The sequence below is a fragment of the Microcaecilia unicolor genome, chromosome 5 (genome assembly GCF_901765095.1).
Source record: "Microcaecilia unicolor chromosome 5, aMicUni1.1, whole genome shotgun sequence".
NCBI lineage: Eukaryota > Metazoa > Chordata > Amphibia > Gymnophiona > Siphonopidae > Microcaecilia > Microcaecilia unicolor.
Genome location: NC_044035.1, coordinates 163,914,944 through 163,937,855, shown reverse-complemented (window position 1 = coordinate 163,937,855; position 22,912 = coordinate 163,914,944). Strand labels below are relative to the sequence as shown.

Genomic DNA, 22,912 nt, shown 5'->3' with positions numbered 1-22,912 from the left:
ATTCTGTAAATGGTGCTCCAATTTGGGTACAGTTTACAGAATAGCATTTAGAGCCGAGTTCTGTACCAAATTTTGAGCATGAGGATTTACACCAACCTGGTGTAAATCCTGTCATGTAATTTAGGCGTAGATCCCTAATATTCAATAATACTGTGCAAATCTTTAGTCAACATCCCTGACCCGCCCATGCCCACACCCGCCCATGCCCACATGCCCTTTTGAGTTCCACATTAAGGGGCCCTTTTACAAAGGCATGCTGAAAAATGGCCTGCGGTTGTGTAGATGCGTGTTTTGGGTGCACACAGAATCATTTTTCAGTGTACCTGTAAAACAATGCCATTTTTAAATTTTTGTCAAAAATGGACATGCGGCAAAATCAAAATTGCCATGTGTCTATTTTGGGTCTGCAAACTTATTGCCAGCCATTGATCTAGTGGTAAAGTCTAATGCAGTAACTGGGCGGTAATGACCTACGTGCACCAAATGCCACTTGGTGCACGTCCAATACGTGCGTCCGAAAATAAAAATGATTTTTTGGCCGCAAGTATCGGACACGTGCCAAAAATGAAATTACTGCAACAGCCACGCGGTAGCTGGGCGGTAACTCCATTTTGGCGCGCATTGGGCACATGTAGAGCCTTAGGTGACTTAGTAAACGGGCCCCTAAAAAAGTTTGCACACGGATCTTTGTAGAATAGTGTGTAGCAAGATGCACACATAAATCCAAATTGTTACCAATTAATTCTAATAATTGTTAGCACCCAATTATTGGTGTCGATTGGCTCATTGGAGTGGAGGAGTGGCCTAGTGGTTAGTGTGGTGGACTTTGGTCCTGGGGAACTGGGTTTGATTCCCACTGCAGGCACGGGCAGCTCCTTGTGACTCTGGGCACTTAACCCTCCATTGCCCCAGGTACAAATAAGTACCTGTATATAATATGTAAGCCGCATTGAACCTGCTATGAGTGGGAAAGCGCAGGGTACAAATGTAACAAAAAAAATTTAGGGGCTCTTTTACTAATCTGAGGAAAAAAGGCTGAAAAAAGACATGGCCATGCGGTAAGATTGCTCTTGCCACGTGGCCATATGGTAGGGGTGGGTGCACTTACCACCACCCATTGAGGTGGCGATAAGGGCTCCTGTGCTAACCCGGTGGTAACTGGGTAGCGCGCAGTGCTGCCTGATTACCGCCGGATAACCCCCTACAGAAATATTTTTTGAATACTTCCACTAGTGCCAGAATTGCCGCACGCTGGGGGGTGAAACTACATAGGGCCGGTGGTAGATCTAAATTGGCACACATTAACCACCGCTTTTTAAAAGGGCCCCTTAGTTAAGTGTGCATCTCAAAAAAAGCACATAATTTGGTACACAGAAATTTGCGTGCCATTTATAAAATCTGTAAAGTGCAATCCCCACCCATTCTTCATTTCTTCTCCTCCCCATCCTGCATTACCAGTTAATATGGAAATTATCGCACATTAGTGGCTAAGAAGCCATATTAACTGTTAGCACAGCACCTGCATTGTCTGTTAATGCTCATTAAAAGGGCAATTTTACCACCTAGGTGCCCACATTTAAGCATGAAAATGTTTCTCTAATTATGGCTATATGCTCGTATATGCGCACATATATGGGTAAATACAATAATTCTGCCTAAGCACGATTCTCAAATTACTAGCTTGACTTTTGCAAGGTGGGTGTACACTGGGGTACAGGATGAGTGGGATATAGGTAGGGTTCCCACTTATGCACATACCTCCAGAATACTGTAAGTTGCGTACATCTCTGCCACACCTAGGTACGTCCACTTATGCCAGCTCTATGGTTGATGGAGGTACGGGTGTCTAGGTTAGGAGTGCTGATATCAGCTTGTGCTAGTATTCTATAATGGAACCTAGGCATTTAAGTTTCATTATAGAATAGACTTGTGCTGTGCACCCTCAGGACATCTAAATGGAATAACGCAGTTATAAAACTGCCCCTCTAATTGCCTCATCAACAGCTAAAGCAGTTTAGTAAATAGGCCTATGGGTTATGTTCAGATAGTGAACTAGATGGATTAAGTAACCAAAATAGAGTTAATTTCCTGTTCATATCAAGCAGGGGTGGGTCTTTACAGTTGTATCATGAGCCTGACACGCAGGTATTTTCATTCATTCATTTTTTTTCCTTTTTCTTTTTCTCCCATAGTCCTGAGTTCTGAGCTTGTGCATCTTGGGTGTGGAATAAAACAGCAGATACTTAGAAATTTTTATCCCAGCCTGAGAGCTCGTCTGGAGGATCATCAAGCTCAGGAAGGAAACTGTCAAAGTGGCTGTAATCGGTGATTCCTTTGAGCTGAAACAGAATGAAAGATTGGTGATAGCCAAAATGTCCTCCTGTCTTAAGGCATGCACTTTAACTCCTAGGTAAAGTCCAGTGGTATAGCGCATTCAACTTCACATCTGAACAATAACGGAGATGCAAGTTCAAATCATGCTCTTTCATGGACAACAATCTATGATCCTGACCAAGTCACTTTAGGGCTCTTTCATTAAAGTGTGGTAAAACCAAAAATCAATACACAGTAGTTACAAAGCCTCTACATTAACTGTTGGAGGACATGTCTATTATTTTCCTATATAGATAACACAGAAACAATACACTTAGGGAGTCCTTTTACCAAGCTGCGGTAAAAAGGGCCCTGAGCTAGCGGCAAGGGTCACTTTTTCCCACACGCCAGGCCATTTTTAGTGCAGCAGGTAAAAATCCCCCCCCCCCCCCCCAACACCAAAAAAATGGCCATGCTGTAAAGTTACTCCTACCGTGTGGCCATGCGGCAGGGAGCTTTTACCGTCACACATTGAGGTGATGATAAGGGTCCCACCAGGTTAGTGCCATGGTAAAAATTTCAAAAATATTTTCTAGCATGACACTAATGGTGTGCACGTGAGCCAGAATTACTACCCGTGGATAACGAATAGGCACTTAATGCCATTTCAGTAGGGGATGTTACATGGAGCAGTTATCGGTTATGTAAAAAGTTAATATGCAGTAAATTACCATGGGTTATCTGCAATGTACTGTCCACACTCATTCTGTGCTTCGTTCCATGCTATGGGGTTAATTAATTAATTAATTTTAAAATGTTTAACCCGCTTTCAAAAATACATATCCTATATAATAATTCTCACCACCAATGTTCTAATGAGTGACTGCCTGTGTCCGTGGCTCCTGGAGTTGCTGAGCTAGGCTCCGTAGCCAGGCTGACATCACTCACAGCTGATTCCCAGGCAGGGGGAGGAGTAGGGAAACACGCGGAGCAACTTTCTCTGCATGTTTCCCTACTCCTCCCCCTGCCTGGGAATCAGTTGTGAGTGTTCCACTCCCTGCCACTTGCTCCGAGCAAGTGACAGGGAGCGGCGCATCAAAAAATGACAAGCGCGGCACCACAGACAGCCTTCAGACAACCCCCCCTCGGTGCATCAAACCCAGGGCCGTGCTAACCCACTCAGCAGGGTAAGCATGGCAGGGGGGCGCCTGCCTTTCAGGGGCGCCGCCGCCGCCGGCCGAGTCAATTAAAAAATATAAATGTAAACCTCACCTCTCTCGCGTAGTCGCATTGGCGCCTATATGCGCATGCGCCGCTGCTGGCTCTGGTTGCTGCCTTCCCGTGCGCAGCGCTGCCTCGTTCCATTGGTGATTGTTAGCACCGCCCCCCAGCTCTTCAACGCTTGCGCTTGGAGCCTCGCAGGCAGTCCAACTCTGGAGGACTTTGGGGGGGGGGCATAGGCGCCCCGTATAAGAGGCTTGGGGAGGCTAGCCCGCCACTGCCCCGCCCCCCCCGCCGCCCTCCGTACCTTTAAATATTATATTTTTGCTGAAGTCGCGGGCAGCACCGGCATTGAAGGCATCAGCAGGCTCATCGCGCTTCCAGCAGCCTTCCCTCGCAAGTCGGATGATGGCTCCGCCCTCATAGAAACAGGAAATACGTCAGAAGGGGGCGGAGCCATCATCCGACTTGCGAAGGAAGGCTGCTGGAAGCGCGATGAGCCTGCTGATGCCTTCAATGCCAGTGCTGCCCGCGACTTCAGCAAAAATATAATATTTAAAGGTACGACGGCGACGGCGGCGTGGGGGGGGGGGTGCAGGAAGGAAACAAGGGCAGACGGGAGAGGAGGGTTGCTGGACATGGGGAGAGGAGGGTTGCTGCACATGGTGGATGAAGGGGAAAGGAGAGGGCAGGGGAGAGGAGGGTTGCTGGACATGGGTAGATGGAGGGAAGGGGAGAGGAGGGTTGCTGGGCATGGGAGAGGAGGGTTGCTGGACATGGGGAGAGGAGGGTTGCTGCACATGGTGGATGAAGGGGAAAGGAGGGCAGGGGAGAGGAGGGTTGCTGGACATGGGAGAGGAGGGTTGCTGGACATGGGGAGAGGAGGGTTGCTGCACATGGTGGATGAAGGGGAGAGGAGAGAGCAGGGGAGAGGAGGGTTGCTGGACATGGGTAGATGGAGGGAAGGGGAGAGGAGGGTTGCTGGGCATGGGAGAGGAGGGTTGCTGGACATGGGGAGAGGAGGGTTGCTGCACATGGTGGATGAAGGGGAAAGGAGAGGGCAGGGGAGAGGAGGGTTGCTGGACATGGGAGAGGAGGGTTGCTGGACATGGGGAGAGGAGGGTTGCTGCACATGGTGGATGAAGGGGAGAGCAGGGGAGAGGAGGGTTGCTGGACATGGGTAGATGGAGGGAAGGGGAGAGGAGGGTTGCTGGGCATGGGAGAGGAGGGTTGCTGGACATGGGGAGAGGAGGGTTGCTGCACATGGTGGATGAAGTGGAAAGGAGAGGGCAGGGGAGAGGAGGGTTGCTGGACATGGGAGAGGAGGGTTGCTGGACATGGGGAGAGGAGGGTTGCTGCACATGGTGGATGAAGGGGGGAGGAGAGAGCAGGGGAGAGAAGGGTTGCTGGACATGGGTAGATGGAGGGAAGGGGAGAGGAGGGTTGCTGGGCATGGGAGAGGAGGGTTGCTGGACATGGGGAGAGGAGGGTTGCTGCACATGGTGGAAGAAGGGGAGAGGGCAGGGGAGAGGAGGGTTGCTGGACATGGGAGAGGAGGGTTGCTGGACATGGGGAGAGGAGGGTTGCTGCACATGGTGGATGCAGGGGAGAGGAGGGTTGCTGGACATGGGTGGATGGAGGGGAGAGGAGGGTTGCTGCACATGGTGGATGAAGGGGAGAGGAGAGGGCAGGGGAGAAGAGAGTTGCTGGACATGGGTGGAGTGAGGAAGTAGATGAGATGATGGAAAAGGAAGAGAGTAGAAAAACTGCACATGGATGAAGAAAATAGGCAAAAGCTGGATCCACTGGACAGTCAAGTTTGCAGAGGACAAGAAATGAAGAAGAAAGGCGGAAAGTAAACAAATAAGGAAGCCCTGGAAACGGAGTTAAGAGGACAGATAGCAGCAGAATCGGATACTGGGCCAGCACAATCAGAAAAACAAAGTCACCAGACAACAAAGGTAGAAAAGATCATTTTATTTTCATTATAGTGTTTGGAATATGTCCACTTTGAGAATTATGTGTTCAACATTAAAAGTTTATTTACTTATTTATGACATTTTATCCCACATTAAACATGAATTAGGATGTTTTGTGGCTCTACATGAGAATTGTGATATTATGATCCCTTGTTTCAATATTGTTGACGGTCTGCATTTTCCGTATGGGTGGTATATTGGTGTATTAGTTTCTGCCCAGTGTAATATTTATGGTACAGTAAGGTTCAGAGTGTGTTTTTGCACAAAGTTGTGCATAGTGTTTTGCAGTTGAGCGATTGTGGTTAGTATATGCTTTGAGCAACCACTTTATTCTTTGACATATGATACATAACTAATATCTAAATTTAATAAAAGGTATTAATTGTGACATTTATTTATTTTTTTCTGTGTGTGATCAGACAATTATGGATTTAAGCTCCACCCCATCCCCACCCCTAACCCCGCCCCTTTAGCCTCCCCAAACAGTTGGGCCACCGACCGCCTATGGGGGGAGGGGTGTTGCCGAGCCGAGTGCCGACGCCACGTTAGTGCTGCCCTACAGGAGAGAGGATAGGCGAGCCGGCACCGCGCTGCTTGGATCCGCTGCTGTTCTGTGGCAGTGGCGTGGACTGGACATCATTGGTAAGGTTTTGCCTGCCCTTGTTGTTGTACTTTTCATTATAATGGCTGCTGGCTGGCGTGGCGTGGTGGGCCTACTTTAAGTACATTTGAGGCTGCAGGTTGGGTGGGGGAAGAAGAAAAGAAAGACAAGGCAGGCAAGGAAATTTCTGTGGGGGTGGGGGGGTGGAGAACAAGCTAGAATCAGGGAGGAATGAAGGAGGGGAGAGTAAGGGCAGGAAAGGAAAATAAGAACTGATGGAACAGAAAGGCAAAGAGAAAGATTGGAAAAACAAGGAGGAAATTTCTGTGGGGGGGGGGGGGGGGGGAGAGGAGGAGGGGAGACCAAGGCAGGAGGAAAGGAACAAGGAAGATAAGCTGATGAGTAATAAAATGGATTTTAAATGATAAGCAGTAGTCATCTGCTATAGAGAGATTCTATTCGACATGAGGTTTGAAGTGGTAGTGCTTAAATATAGGTAGCAAGGAGGGTAATCAATCATGTGATAGGCTTTCGGTTTTGTATAGTACTACTACTATTTAACATTTCTAAAGCGCTACTATGGTTATGCAGCGCTGTACAAGTTAACAAAGAAGGACAGTCCCTGCTCAAAGGAGCTTACAATCTTAAGGGACAAGAATGCAGTCAATCAAATTGGGGCAATCTGGGTTTCCTGGTTAGTCCAATGGTTAGGTGCCGAAAGCAACATTGAAGAGGTGGGCTTTAAGCAAGGATTTGAAGATGGGGAGGGATAGATCCTGTGTAGTGTTATTATTTAGTGTTTAAGATGGATGATTACGGTATGCCTTCTTGAAAAGATCTGCACTCCATCTTTCAGCTCCTATTTCCTTTGCATCTTGTGCCAAACTGGTGGGGGGGGGGGGGGGGCGCCAACTGATAGTCTGCAGGGGGGCACCAGAGACCCTTGGCACGGCCCTGATCAAACCCCCCCTCAGTGCATCACCCAAGCCCCCTGGCACATCAACCCCCCCTCTCCCCCCTGAAGCACATCAACCCCCTTGCCACCCGCAGCTGCCACTGGTAACGCTGTCCGGCCGCTGCTGCTTCTCCTGTTGAGCAGCAGCGGCCACTACAAAAAGAAAAAAAACCATAAACCACCGACAGCCATCAGGCATTGGCTGTCGGCTCCGCAGCCGCTCCTACTCTCGCCTCCATGTCACTGCCCCTGGAGTAAGACCCCGGAGGAGCGCAGGGACGTGAGAGGGGAGAGGAGGAGCAGCTGCAGAACCGACAGCCAATGCCTGATGGCTGTCTGCAGTGCCACGCTTGATGTTTAAAAACATTTATTGCTTATTTTCTTTTTTGTAGCGGCCGCTGCTGCTCAACAGGAGAAGCAGCAGCGGCCGAACAGCGTTACCAGTGGAAGCTGCGGGTGGCAAGGGGGTTTGATGCGCGGGGGGGGGGGGGGGGGGGGAGGGTCGCTGGACATGGGTGGCTGGAGGGAGGGGAGGGTTGCTGGACATGGGTGGCTGCAAGGGGAGAGGAAGGTCGCTGGACATGGATGGCTAGAGGGGGGGCAGGGGAGAGGGAGGTGGGGAGGGGGTCCTGAGACCAGAGAGGTGGGGGTGGGGAGGGGGCCCTGCGAGAGGGGGGTGGGGGACTTGCGAGGGGGGCACTCACTCACTGTCTCTCACATACACTCTCTCTGACACACTCTCTGTCTATCACACTCTATCTCTCTGTCACACACACACACAGTCTCACACACACAGACACTGTCTCTCACACACTCTCTCTCACACAAACACACACGCACTCTGTCTCTCTCTCTCATTCTCTCTCTGACACACACACTCCATCTCTCACACACACTCTCTCTCAAACATACACACTCCGAGGAAAACCTTGCTAGCTCCCATTTCATTTCTGTCAGAAACGGGCCTTTTTTACTAGTATAATACATAAGTAATACACAACAAAGACAAATCTCATCATTTGCTACTAACCCCACCTTAATCTCCCAACAATGATACTAATAGATAACATGCCTCATGATCCAGTTCCGTCCCATGACTTACCACATTCCAGTTTTTTTATCCACATTCATCGACTTTGTACATCCAGTATAATATGCATGCACAAATTTAGGCGCAGAAATTTGGGCACGATATATAGAAACCGAAGGATATTCACCAATTCATACTGGAACATACATACAGATAATTACACCTGCCTCGGATAAGGTATAATTGAGTGCTCCTACTATTCCTGCATATAGCTGCAAATGTACATATTTCATTTCATTTACATAGTAAACATAGTAGATGACGGCAGCAAAAGACCTGCACGGTCCATCCAGTCTGCCCAAGAAGATAAATTCATATGTGCTACTTTTTTATTTGCACTGTCCTCTTCAGTGCACAGACCGTATAAGTCTGGCCAGCCCTATCCCCGCCTCCCAACCACCAGCTCTGGCACAGACCCTATAAGTCTGCCCAGCACTATCCCCGCCTCCCAACTACCAGTCCCGCCTCCCACCACCAGCTCTGGCACAGACCGTATAAGTCTGCCCAGCACTAGTCCCGCCTCCCAACCACCAGCCCTAGCACAGACCGTATAAGTCTGCCCAGCACTAGCCCCGCCTCCCAACCACCAGCTCTGCCACCCATTCTAGGCTAAGCTCCTGAGGATCCCTTCCTTCTGCACAGGATTCCTTTATGTTTATCCCACGCATGTTTGAATTCCGTTACCGTTTTCATCTGCACCACCTCCCGCGGGAGGGCATTCCAAGCATCCACCACCCTCTCCGTGAAAAAATACTTCCTGACATTCTTCTTGAGTCTGCCCCCCTTCAATCTCATTTCATGCCCTCTCGTTCTACCGCCTTCCCATCTCCGGAAAAGGTTTGTTTGCGGATTAATACCTTTCAAATATTTGAACGTCTGTATCATATCACCCCTGTTTCTTCTTTCCTCCAGGGTATACATGTTCAGGTCCGCAAGTCTCTCCTCATACGTCTTGTAACGCAAATCCCATACCATCCTCGTAGCTTTTCTTTGCACCACTTCGATTCTTTTTACATCCTTAGCAAGATACGGCCTCCAAAACTGAACACAATACTCCAGGTGGGGCCTCACCAACGACTTGTACAGGGGCATCAACACCTCTTCTGCTGGTCACACCTCTCTCTATACAGCCTAGTAACCTTCTAGCTACAGCCACCGCCTTGTCACACTGTTTCATCGCCTTCAGATCCTCAGATACTATGACCCCAAGATCCCTCTCCCCATCCGTACCTAGCAGACTCTCACCACCTAACACATATGCCTCGCTTGGATTTCTACTCCCTAAGTGCATCACTTTGCATTTACTATTTATAAAATCTGCCTATCTGTACATTTCTTAATGGCTTACAACGTTACACTCATACTAAAGATAAACAAAAGCAATTCATACAACAGTACCACACATAAAACAATATATCGAAATAAAGAATAAAACAATAAGCCCCACAATAAACAAAAATAATTTTATTTATTTATTACATTTGTAGCCCACAGTTTCCCACCTTTTTGCAGGCTCAATGTGGCTTACATAGTACCGGAATTTACTGTTTCCAGTGTGAGCAAATACATTGTGCTGTTGTGGTAAGATGAAGTTTATATGGCAAAGCCACAGAATAGTCGTAATGTGGAAGAGTAGTGTTGTGTTGCAACGTCTGCTTAAATAAATGTGCTTTTTTTGTCTACAAACTATAAAATTGTATTCCATATGAAACTGAACTGGAAGAGCTTTTCAATTTTGGGGATCAAAAAGATGGCAACACTCGCCTGCAAGTCAGTATTTTTTGAGTACTTCACATTGCTGGAAGAGAATATCACTAAGCAAAACAAAAATGCTACACTATAGATGCCAACTTTTGTGATGTAGAACAGTGTTTCCCAAGTCCAGTCCTGGAGTACCCCTTGCCAGTCAGGTTTTCAGGATATCCACAATGAACATGCATGAAAGAAATTTGCATATAATGGAGGCAGTATATGTAAATCAAGTTCATGCATATTCATTGTGGATATCCTGAAAACCTGACTGGCAAGGGGTACTCCAGGACTGGACTTGGGAAACACTGATGTAGAAAATGAAGATAGGTGCTGTTATGGTATAAGTTAATTGTCAGGATTATTGAAATATATGTAGCATAATTATTGATTATGCTGAGTCAGATATACCAATATAGCTTTAAAAATGTATTGAAACTGCAGCAATGAAACTGGCTTTCATGTCAAGTCCCTCTTCCCCCCCCCCCCCTTTCCTGGGAACTTCTGATAGCAGGGCTAGTCAATTATAAACACTTAACACTTGCCACAGAGGACTCAGTGCTCCCCCCTCAGACAAGACTCCAACACACGTGAGGACAAAGGGCTGATGGCATGTGGCCATGTTTCTCTGCAGACTACAATACCCAAGATCCTCTGCAACCTTCAATATCCAGGACTAGGGAACATTATAAAAGCCTGAAAACAGCCCAGCTCGCTCTCTTGGGACCTGCTACTCTTTGGGATCTGCCTCTCTGGGGACCTGCAGCTCATCTCCCTGCTATGAGGACCTCTCCTGTAACCATGCGGCTCATCACTCAGCTCCTATAACAAAGACTTTTCTGTAAGTTAATAATTCATATCTACACCTGCTACCTTACTTTAAGCACAGATTCTCTGTAAGATCTCTTAGAAAGAACTACCTCTCGCAATATTATTCACATGATTTGTATTTTAAATAAACCCTTTTGAAGCTAAATATATGGTCTTTTGTGTCCTGGGTACATGCTTTTAAATCTTGCAGCGCAGGATACTGCATTTTAACAGAGATAATATTTAATTCATTGCAATTGTGAATTTTGTTGCCTTAATGGGTAACTGGTGGAGAATTATTCAATATATATCTTAAAAATTATAAATATTAGCGAGTGCTCTAGAGCAATATCCCCAAGTTATAAATTAATTCTTGTTACAGTGCTACTTTGACTGCAGTCTCAAGCAAATAGATAAACAGAAACCTGAACCAGAAATTATGTCCAGGACTCCATCCATGCAACTACCAGACTATTTTTAAAAATCAAATCTTGTGAAAGAGCATTTTTTAACAAAACAAAATACAGCAATAATTGTTTTGTTTAATAGAGCTGATGGAAACTCTTACCTCTCTCTTCAGTGGTGATATTAACTTTCGACTCCGAAGTCCTTCCCAGTTAAAACCTTGAAACCACCTGCGCGATTAAGACAGTTTTATGCAAATGATTTCCATTTTTGTTAGCCTATGTTCCAAAGGAAAAGGTTTATGACACAGGATATCAGTACTTGTGAGTATGTGTCCCCATAGCTTTTGGTCCGGTGTCTAATACACAATTTTCAGGACATGTTGGGTGTGGGTTTTTTGGATTTACTTATACATATGTGGACCATGGACATAAACACAACAAAAGTAGGTACACGCTGATCCCTGAAAGCTGGCTTTTTTAGTTCCAGGTGGAACTCAGTATGCCAACTGGATATCTGTAAACTAGGTAGGTATTAACTAGTACAATGGTCTCTCACTCACTTGTGCTACCGAGTTACTGCCAGCCCAAAGCCCTTTTTCACATACCCCTAGAATCTGAACTTAGTATTGCCTTTAACACTCACTTGTGCTTCCTAATGTCACTGATCCCATTCTTCCGATTCCCGAGTCTTTCCACTGAATTGAGCCTGAAAGAGTGAGAAAAAAAGAATTCAGAAGATGCCAGGCTGAAGTTTGAGGCTACAGACTGCTAGCAAAGCATGAAAATCATGAATTTTAACCTGGTGCTTGTTACTTGTGCTACTGAGCAAGTGATAGTGGCTATGTACTTCCCTACTGGCATCATAAAACCAATAAATGTGTTTTATTGTTGGGAACTGGGTCTGTCCTGTGCAGAAAGCAAGCAAGGGGAGGAACAGGGAAATCATCGGAGATGGGAAATGGGTCTGTCCTATGTAGGATCAGGCGACCCTCAGGGGGAGGAATGCTGGCTTCGGCCTAACCCCTGGTAAGCCTTTCCTCAGCTGAGAGGTGCCCAGCTCTACCACCAGCTGCCTTTCAGGTGCTGTGGAGGACTTGCAGCTCATCTGCATATCCTTACAGCCTTCTCCGGGGTGACACCCAGGTCCACTCCGATCTACTCAGGGCCTCCGCTCTAGGTGCCCAGCGCTCCCACCAGGTGCTGTGGAGGACTTGCAGCCCTTCTGCATTTCCTCACAGCTGTATCCGGGGTGACTCCAGGTCCACCCCGACCTTCCCAGGGCCCTCACTCCAAGTGCACAGAGTTTCCAGGTGCTTTTTGGCTAGGATCAGGCGAGATCTCACTTGGTACAGTTTCCCCTCTTTATAAAAAGCCAGAGCGAAAGGGTGTCACCAGCGATATTGAATTTTGAGCTCTCTCAGATGTCTTGTAAAAGTTCTGAGTTATCCTCGTCGTTTTAAAGTCGCTGCGGCTAGATCCTGATAGATTTCAATCGTGTATGAATCCCATGTAAAGCTAGGATTTTGGCGCGCTGCTCTCAGAATCCGCTCTTTGAGTTTGAAGCTGGTAAAGCAGGCTATTATGTCTTTAGCTTTATTATTTCGCAGTGGGCCCAGCGCTCTATGTGCCCTTTTTATCTGAACTGTCTCGCTTGGCACGCGATCTTCATTTATTGATAATAATTCATGGACCAGTTTTTGTATCACCTGCTCACAATCTTGATATATTGGAGTTTCTGGGAGACCCCGGAATCGCAAATTATTGCGGTGACCTCGGTTTTCCAAGTCCTCAATCTTATCCAGGAGGCTTTGGTGTTCATCTCGCGTGTCGTCAACTTGGCGTTGCAGGGAATCCAGCGTTTCGCTATGCTCTTACACATGCGATTCTATCTCTTCTAATTTAGCTCCCAACTCACGGATTTCTCCTCGTAGATCCGAACCTAATGTTGCCACCTCGGTTCGGAGTGCTTTGAGGTCGGAGCTTATTTGTTGTAGCCACGTTTGTAGGCTTGCGGGAATCTCTTCTCTGGGCCCTTCTAGCGTTTGTAGTGCCGCCTGGGGTTCCGTCTCTGCCATTTCTTTGGTCTTACGAGTCTCCGCCATTTTGTTTTTTCCGTGATGCACTCCTCCGGGGAAGGCAAAGCGAGAGAAATCTATAGTCGCTGTCTTTCCGCTTTTCTCCGCAGCAGTCCGGTTCGAGCCTGCTAACATCTGCTCGCTATTCTTGTTTGATTTGTCGCATTGGGCTTGATTTTATAGCGATTTGTCTCTGTGGAGGAGCGGGAGCTCTTTTAGTAAGCGACCATGTTGTCTGGTGACGTCACTTCCTCCCCCGTATGCGTAAATTCTAGAGCGTGGATGGGAGGGGCATGGACAGATCATGGGCATTCCTAAAACAATATGTGCACTGTTATAGAATATGCCTAATCCACACCTGTTAGAAGTGTGCATTTAGTTGGTGTAAATGGCCATGACTAAAATTCAGTCACAAGGATAGGCGTACGCGTATTCTATAAACCATGACTAATTTTAGGCAAGGTTTATAGAACAGCGCTAAGTGTGGGTTTTTTCAGTGCCTTACATAGAAATCCCCGTTTATTACAGCCCTAAACACCTGAAACGTAAATCTCCCACCCCCAGCAGCCTCCCTAATTTCCATAAATGAACTCTTGCTTTGGACTACAGAATTTAGGCATTTATGCACCTATATGCCACTATTCCAAATACTTATGCATGCAAATATGGGCATCTAGATTATAGAATTGTACTATAAATAGCTAGTTCTTGGCCTCCTCATGCTCTGTCCTTCCTCTACACCTTTTTTATATGGATATTATTAGAACTTAAGAACATAAGCATTGCCATACTAGGACAGACCGAAAGTCCATCAAGCCCAGTAGCCTGTTTCCAACAGTGGTCAATCCAGGTCACAAGTACAAGGCAAGATCCCAGAACATTAAAACAGATTTTATGCTGCTTATCCTAGAATAAGCAATGGATTTTCTCAAGTCCACCTTAATAATGGCTTATGGATTTTTCCTTCAGGAAATTATCCAAAACATTTTAAAATCCTGCAAAGCTAACTTCTTTTACCTCACTTTCTATCAATGAATTCCAGATTTTAAATACACGTTGAATGAAGAAATATTTTTTTCCAGTTAGTTTTAAATTTACTACTTAGTAGCTTCATTGCATGTCCTCTAGTCGTAGTATTTTTGGAAAGAATAAACAAACGATTCACATCTACTTGTTCCACTCCACTCAGTATTTTATAGACCTCTATCATATCTCCCCTCAGCCATCTCTCTCCAAGCTAAAGAGCCCTAGTCACTTTAGCCTTTCCTCACAGGGAAGTTGTCCCATCCCCTTTATCATTTTCATCACCCTTCTCTATATGTTTTCTAATTCTGCTATATCTTTTTTGAGATGCATTGACTAGAATTGAACACAGTATTCGAGGTGCGGTTGCACCATAGAGCGATACAAAGGCATTATAACATTCTCATTTGTTTTCCATTCCTCTTCTAATAATTCCTAACAATCTATTTGCTTTCTTAGATGCCACTGCACACTGAACAGAGGGTTTCAACGTACCATCAACGATGACACCAAGATCCTTTATCTGGGTGATGACTCCTAATGTGGAACCTTGCATCACATAGCTATAGTTTGGGTTCCTCTTTCCCACATGCATCACTTTGCACTTGCTCACATTAAACGTCATCTGCCATTTGGATGCCCAGTTTCCCAGTCTTGTAAGGTCCTCTTGCAATTTTTCACAATCCTTTTGTGATTTAACAGCTTTGAATAACTTTGTGTCATCAGCAAACTTAATTACCTTACTAGTTATTCCCATCTCCAGATCATTTATAAATATGTTTAAAAACAGAGGTCCCAGCACAGACCCCCCCGGGGAGCCCCACTTTCTACTGTTCTCCGTTGAGAATATTGACCATTTAACCCAACTCTCTCTTTTCTATCTTTTAACCAGTTCTTAATCCACAATAGGACATCGCCTCCTATCCCATGACTTTTGAATTTCCTCAGGAGACTTTCTTGAGGTACTTTGTCAAATGCCTTTTGAAAATCCAGATACACAATATTGATCAGCTCACCTTTATCCACATGTTTATTCACCCCTTCAAAGTAATGTGTTAGATTGGTGAGGCAAGATTTTCCTTTAAATTCATGTTGGCTTTGTCTCATTAATCCATGCCTATGTATATGCTCTGTAATGTTGTTCTTTATAATAGTGTTACCATTTTGTTTGGCACCAACATCAGGCTCACTGGTCTATAATTTCCCAAATCACATCTGGAACCCTTTTAAAAAATTGGAGTTACATTGGCCACCCTACAATTTTCTAGTACAATGCTTGATTTTAAAGATAAATTACATATTACTAACAATATCTCTGCAAGTTCATTTTTCAATTCTATCAGTACTATGGGATGTATACTGTCTGGTCCAGGTGATTTGCTACTTGTCAGTTTGTCAAATTGCCTCATTACATTACATTTAGGCTAATGTTTTGCCCAATTCTATCCATTCAGAGCCTGAAAATCCGTGGATTAGCCAGTTATGGGCCAGATTCAGTAAATGGTGCCCACAGTTAGGTGCTGTTATGATCCACACTCAGCGCAAATTTTATAATGGCAGCTCTGTGTGGAACTGATGTTATAAAATACTAGCATTATCTGCATTTCTGTGCCCAACTTTAGGCTCGAGCATTTAATGCTTACATATAGGTCCTGGCATTGGACGTGGAAATGATAGTATGGTATAACACTGCACCTAACTTTATGGCATGCCCCTGATCTGCCCATGCCCCTCTTATGGCCATGACCATAGAAATTGGGCAAGTTTTTATAGAATAGGGCATAAGGCATTTCCACACATCCTATATAATAAAATGCACCTCCAACATTCTGAAGCTGACTGCATGGCTGAGGCATTCCTGCTCTCTGTATCCATCTCCTGAATTGACATCACGTACTTTCGGGTTCGTCACAAGCAGAAGTGACCAACCACACGAGGTTTCTCGGCTTCAGAATGTTGGAGGTGCATTCTATTAAATAGGATTGGTCAGTTCCTTGAAGCACAGCCAGAGCACAGTGTCCTACACAGTAACGCTCAGACACCAGAGAGAGAGAGAGGGAGGCCTGACACCAGAGGGGGGGAGGTATCTCTGTCACACACACACACTCTCTCTCTCACACAGCCAATGCCTTTCTCACTCTCACTCTCACACACTGTCTCTCACACACTCTATGTCTCACACTCTATCACATTCACTCTCTATGTGTCACACAGTCACTCACACACTCTCTTGGTCTCATACACTCAGTCTCACAGAGAGTCTGTGCCTCAAACACACTCTCTCTCTCGCACACACTGTATCTGTGTGAAACACACTATCTCTCTCTCACACTGTCTCACATACGCACTTGCACAAACTCTCATTCTCACACACACACAATCTCTCTCTCACGGACACACTCGCACCCAGGCTCACTCTCTCTCTCACACACACACACCCTCGCACATTCACTCTCTCTCACACAGTCACTCTTACATACACTCTCTCAAACATACACACTCCGAGGAAAATCTTGCTAGCGCCCGTTTCATTTGTGTCAGAAATGGGCCTTTTTTACTAGTAACTACTAATTGACTCAATTAACACTTGTTAAGGTCAATTATGTTATATGTGGAAATGTAGTCATTATTTATAGTATCCGGGGGAATATGTTTACCAGCTGCTAGTGAACATATAACTGGATTTAAATATCAGGCTGGAATTTGTGAAATTCAGCTTATGAATCAGGGTTATTTTTGAACTTGGCAGTCAGATGCATCAGTCTAACCGGCAGAGTCTTCGGATCAAGTCCTCAGGTCGTCTTCCAATCCGCTGTGGGAAATCCAACTTCTCAATTCCTTTCATCACCATATTATAAATTTTGATTGGGTCAGGGCCTGAGAATGGTGGACTAAGGAAAAAGATCATAAAGAAAATTAGAGAGAGGGTGACCCTATAGCCCCATGTTAAAAGAAAGAGACTGAACCAGCCTCTGGTTTTGCCCCTATTCTATGCGTGGAGATGTTCATCCTATTTTCATAGCAAACCAGAACTATGTGCAATGAGTTAAAACTTAGATTAGGACGGTCTAGCCCTTTTCGCATGGAGATAAATGGACACTTTAGTTAAAGAAATTTAAGAAATCAACTGCTATCTTTTCCCCAAGGATCTTACAAATCAGTCCATTAGAAAGCATGTAAAAAACGACTAGGGGTGGGTTGTTCTTTGTAAAGACACAGGAAATGTCAGCGACATATTCCATGACATTGCATATTACTTGAAAACAAAAATGAGCAAAAGAAAAAAAATAACATTTTGTGGTTTTTTGTTTGGCAACAACAGTGTACACTATTTTCCAGATTGTGTGCATGTGCGAGGCATTACACATGCATGCATTATCTGGAAAACAGAGCAAATGGTGTGCAAACTCGACAACATAGTTCCTGTAACCAGGGCCTGTCTTAGCAAGTGCAAGGCCCTATGCAGACCAATTTGGTGGGGCCCCATCCTAGCCCCGCCTACCCTAGCTCCGCCCCACCCTAGCTCCACCCCATTGATAAGATTATTCCATTTTTAGAACATTTTTTTTATTTATGAAATTTCAAATAAAGACAAATGAAGCTAAACTTGTACAAAAAACCTGAAATAATAAGCACAATGCTATCATGAAACCTCCCCTCCCCAGAAATGATTCAGTTCAAGTCCACTACAATTAGTAGTTCCAATTCTCATAACAAAGGAGAATAAAGGAAAAATATTAAGAAAAGTTCCAATACTTTCAAATTCCCCTATTACTCTGTAACCCATCAAACCAGAGAGGCAAGTAGCCTCATCAGTTACTCAATAGTTTGAACTGATTGTACCTACTTTATATCAGATTTTGCTACTTCATGACTTCCATGCTCAGATTTTAGCTTAGTAATCTTTTCTTCCTGTGATTGCAGTCTAGTTTCCAAATGATTAATTTGAGGTGTCATACCATTAATTACTGGAAGCAGTGTTTTAGCTAAGTCTGCTATTGCCATCCAAATTTTTATCAGGAAAAATATCTGCAGATCTATGTGAAAATAACTCAGATATGTTAGAAACAGCCTCTTCCAAGCCAGAAGATCTTACTTGCTCAGCTTCTCTAGCAACTAATGTTGTTGGGCCAAATCCCTCTCAGGGAGGCAGACATTTCCAACCCTTGCACCATCTGCAAGCGTCGTTAGATGAGAGAGACACTTCTCCTGATCTGCCTGCCTGCATGGAATCCGATTTTGATTTGGCATAAGTGCACAACTGTTGGCGTCAGCAACGATGGCTCACCTCACGTCCTCACCACCTCCGACCAGGCTCCAGCTTTTCCCGCTCAGTGACTCCCGCCCTCACGTCCGGAAACAGGAAATACATCAGAAGGCGGGACATTGAGCGGGAAGCTGGAGCCTGGAGGTGAGCCGTCGCGCTGCAACTGTCTGTCGTCGCCGTCGGGGGCGGGGCCGTTGCTGCCTGGGCTGGCTCGCTGGCATCGCTCAGTTAGTCGCCGGGGTCCGGGAACTCGGGAGCTGACGGCGGGCTCAGCGGGCCCAAGCCGGGGGTGGGTGCCGCGCTGGTGGTGGTGGGAGCAGAGTGGCCGAGCTGCGGGAATGGGGATCATCTCAGGCGACTAAGGCGAGCAGCGGCGGAGGTCGGAGCGGAGGCATGAGCGAGGCAGAGTTGAGGCGCTGCGCGGGGCCCCCTTAGGCGTGCCGTGCGGGGCCCCCTTAGGCGGGGGGCCCTATGCGGTCGCCTTGGTCACCTCTGCCTAAGACCGGCTCTGCCTGTAACAAACAAATGTCCCCCTCCCCCCAAAAGGAACAAAATTATCTTTCCTTGAAAAGACATGAGAAACGACACAAAACAAAAGTTTAGCTGGCTGCCCATTTCTAGAAATTGCCATAAATGTACAATCCAAATACTCATTTACATTTGGACTGAAGAAGTAAATCTGATGGAGGAGGGTGAGGGAATCTTAGTCGCATTAGAGGTGGATAAACTGGTAGCCATCAACACACTTTTAGTATGTTCTGTTTATCATATTCTTGAGATAAATACTTGTGCTTGCATCTTTCCACCATACAGATTAAAGGACATGGATTTGATTGAGATGCCACGATTGTTTATGCCCCTAATTTCAATCATTTTAAATGGTTTTTTTTTGTTTCTTTTCATTTTTTCCCATTCCATTTGCCATTTATTTTATGTAGAAAAATAACAACCAACCAATAAATAAAATAAAATATATTCCAGTCATGTTAAACTCATGATGGACAGCAATTTCTTTTTTAAATGCCAGTCACTGCAGGCATTTTATAGACAGATATTTAAAGCCAGACTATACCTGGATACCAGTACTGATTATCTGGCTATATTGTGGGCAGCAGGATTTGTTCAAGAACTGGTGATATTCAGATCAGTAGCCAGATAACTACCCAGAAAAATATGAGCAGCCTTTTTGCTGTCCTAACTTTTATCTGGATAGTAACCCTATGATAATGTGAGCGGGCATGAGGCCTGGACCCTCCACAGACAGGGCCAGTGCTTGGGTCTCTGGCACCCTCCTGCAAACTATCAGTTCGTGTCCCCCCCCCCCCCCCCTAGTTTCAATATCACTAAAACTGCTTAAAAAAAATTACTGTAGCTGGTGGAAACAGCACTAATAAAGGCTATATTTTGTGCTCCCTTTTCTACACTGTTCTATATAATACAGTAATATATGGCCAAATTTCAGTGAGGATATCCTGTTTACTGAGGAGTTCATCTTAACTGTTGTAATCTGCCTTGGGAAGCCTGGTGTTATAAAGATTGGAAGTAAAATTAAACTCTTCTTTTATTGGGGCACATGGAATCACATCTTCATCTCATCTCTTTTGTACAAATGGACTATTCTGTATTGAGCATGTTTCAGGGACAAGTGGTTCTCATAAGTCAAAATAATAAAAAAAAATATTTTCTTTCATGCAGATCTCTCATTTGTTTTAACATAACTAAATGGGCTTTAAGCCCCTAATGCAGTCTGTTGGTTTCCTTATATTTTGTTCTTGTGATGACTTATACTGTGCCAAAACCTGCCCCCCCCCCCCCCCGCCGCAGTAATTCCATCATCCTCCTCCAGCATACTAGAGTCCTACCTTGCAACCCGCCTTGTTGGTGTAGTGGCCTCTACAGCTGCGGGGGCAGGAAAGATTCTCACTCTTTCCTGCCCGCTGCCGCTACTCTGTCTCCGGCACGCTCTGCTTTTCTTTTCTGTGCTGTGGGTGCTGCCACTGTGTTTTCCCAAAATGGTTGCTGAGACTTTGGTGGTAGTCTTGAGAGATTGCCGCCGGAAGCCTCAGCAGCCATTTTAAAATACGGTGGGGCCGTCCGCAGCACAGAAAAGTGGAGAGCGCCAGAGTAGTGGCAGCAGGCAGAAAAGAGTGGGATTCTTTCCTGCCCCCGCAGCTGCAGAAACCACTACACCACCAGGGCAGGCAGCAAGGATGGGAGGGGGATGGCGGCATCACTGTGGTGGTGGTGGGGGATAAGCAAGGGTAAGCATGGCAGTCTCTGGCACCCCTCGAATGTTGGCGCCCCCCTGCCAATCATACCCTGCTTACTGCGTTCTGCCAGCCCTGTCCACAGACACAGCTAAGCCACAGTGTAAAGTAGAACAAAACTATTTAATGGGATGTGCATCAGTTATATACCTAGGCCTGTTCCTGTCACAGGCCTGGTAACTCAGAAACAAACATGATCCTCTTGTAACTCCGTTCCAATACAAAGGGAGTGGTTCTTGCCAGGCTACATCTAGTCAGCATGTATACAGGAGCATCAACAAAGGTCACCATTTAACAGAGGAGGAAGGGCCTGGTTTCCATTAAGCCACAAGATCATCAATTCACATAGTTCAACTGAAAACGTTCGTACCTTGGCCACTCTTCTGGTTCCTTGTTATTAACTTATAGAGGTCTACCTTGAAGGGATGTACATTCCTGCTTTGGGCCTCTTTCTTGTTCCTGCTCTGAGATTTTTATGCCCACTTGACTGGACCATGCCTTCCTGGCTAAATAGCCTAGAGCTAGAAACCCACTTAATGTGAATCTGTGAAGGAGTGTCCTTAAGGGGAACTGGGTTTATTCCACACACTCCTTCACATACATGGGGGAGGGGGGGGGAGGCCTGCAGAATGACTCCCAGGGCTGCAGGAGATCTGTGGGTTATGAGGACCCATAGGGGTGTTTTTGTTTGTTTGTTTTTTTGTTTTTTCTTTTCCACAGTTTGGTGGGCCTTAATTGTACAATGAAAAGAAATGAAAATTAAAGAAATTTCAGTTGGTTTTCTTTTATTTAATCCCTTTTTATTTCATTTCACCTTTAAAATATTTTATTAAAATGTCCCATTTCATTTCAAACAAATGCACATTGTAATTTAAACTGGCCTTAGCAGACAGTCACTGATTAAGTTCCACAAATGAGTCCTGAATGGAGAAATAGCCTAGTGACTGGCAGCCAGGCTTCAAATCCCACTCATGCTGCTTATAAGTACATAAGCACCGCCATACTGGGAAAAGACCAAGGATCCATCAAGTCCAGCATCCTGTCTCCGACAGTGGCCAATCCAGGCTTCAAGAACCTGGCAACCCCCCCCCCCCCCCCCCCCACCACCACCAAAAAAAATTAATAATGTTCAATGGACTTTTCCCTCAGGAATCTGTCCAAACCCCCTTTAAATTCTGTAAGGCCAGCTGCTGTCACTACATTCTCTGGCAATGAGTTCCAGAGTCTAACTACATGCTGAGTAAAGAAAAACTTACTCCTATTTGTTTTAAATCTACCATATTCTAGCTTCATCTTGTGTCGCCTGGTTTTGTTGTTGTTTGAAAGTGTAAACAAACGCTTCACATCTGTCTGCTCTACTCCGCTCATTATCTTGTAGACTTCTATCATATCACCCCTCAGCCGCCTTTTCTCCAAGCTGAAGAGCCCTAACCTTCTCAGCCTTTCCTCATAGGGAAGTCGTTCCATTCCCTTTATCATTTTCGTCGCCCTTCTCTGCACCTTTTCTAATTCCTTTATATCTTTTTTGAGATGTGGCGACCAGAATTGGACACAATACTCGAGGCGCGGTTGCACCATGGAGCGATACAACGGCATTATAACATCCTTGTGACCTTGAGTGAGTCACTCAACGCTCCATCGCCTCAGATACCACCTTCTGTTGTAAGCTGTTTGGGGACATGGAATTTACCTACTGTATTTGAATGTAGCTTGCCTTGAACTACTACTGAATAGGTATGAGATAAAACTCAAAAGGATATATGTGAGGTGTTCTAAACATTTGAGACAGAAATGCACTTTAGGATCCAGCTGTGTGGAACACTCACATCTGCAGCTTCACTTGCATCATCTTACCATCCTGTTAGGAGTTCATAGATCAGAATCCCCAAAGACCAGTAATCTGCCCCAAAATCATGACCCTTGTTCATGATAATTTCTGGGGCCACGTACTCCGGGGTGCCACAAAATGTCCAGGTCTTCTTACCCGGCCCAATTTTCTTGGCAAAACCAAAGTCCACCTAAAAGAACATGATAGAAGCAACAAAGAAAATTACCTCAGTATGAAATCCTAGTTTTTTTTTTTTTCAAAAGGTGGTACTCCACTGTTAATCTCCTCTTTATATTCTTTGTGTGTAGAATGGCTGTTTTCTTATTT

General features: G+C 45.4%; 1 protein-coding gene across 1 annotated transcript in view; it reads right to left on the bottom strand.

The window, feature by feature from the left end:
- Positions 1–2,243: 2,243 nt before the first annotated feature.
- Positions 2,244–22,912, bottom strand: part of PRKG2 (protein kinase cGMP-dependent 2) — a 123,632-nt gene continuing 102,963 nt past the window's right edge. Inside the window, exons 14-18 of the mRNA XM_030204906.1 lie at positions 22,612–22,775; positions 16,992–17,114; positions 11,769–11,831; positions 11,287–11,353; positions 2,244–2,339 (exon numbers count right to left, since the gene is read on the bottom strand). Of these exons, the coding sequence (XP_030060766.1) occupies positions 2,244–2,339; positions 11,287–11,353; positions 11,769–11,831; positions 16,992–17,114; positions 22,612–22,775 (513 nt within the window). The remainder of the gene's footprint in view (positions 2,340–11,286; positions 11,354–11,768; positions 11,832–16,991; positions 17,115–22,611; positions 22,776–22,912) is intronic.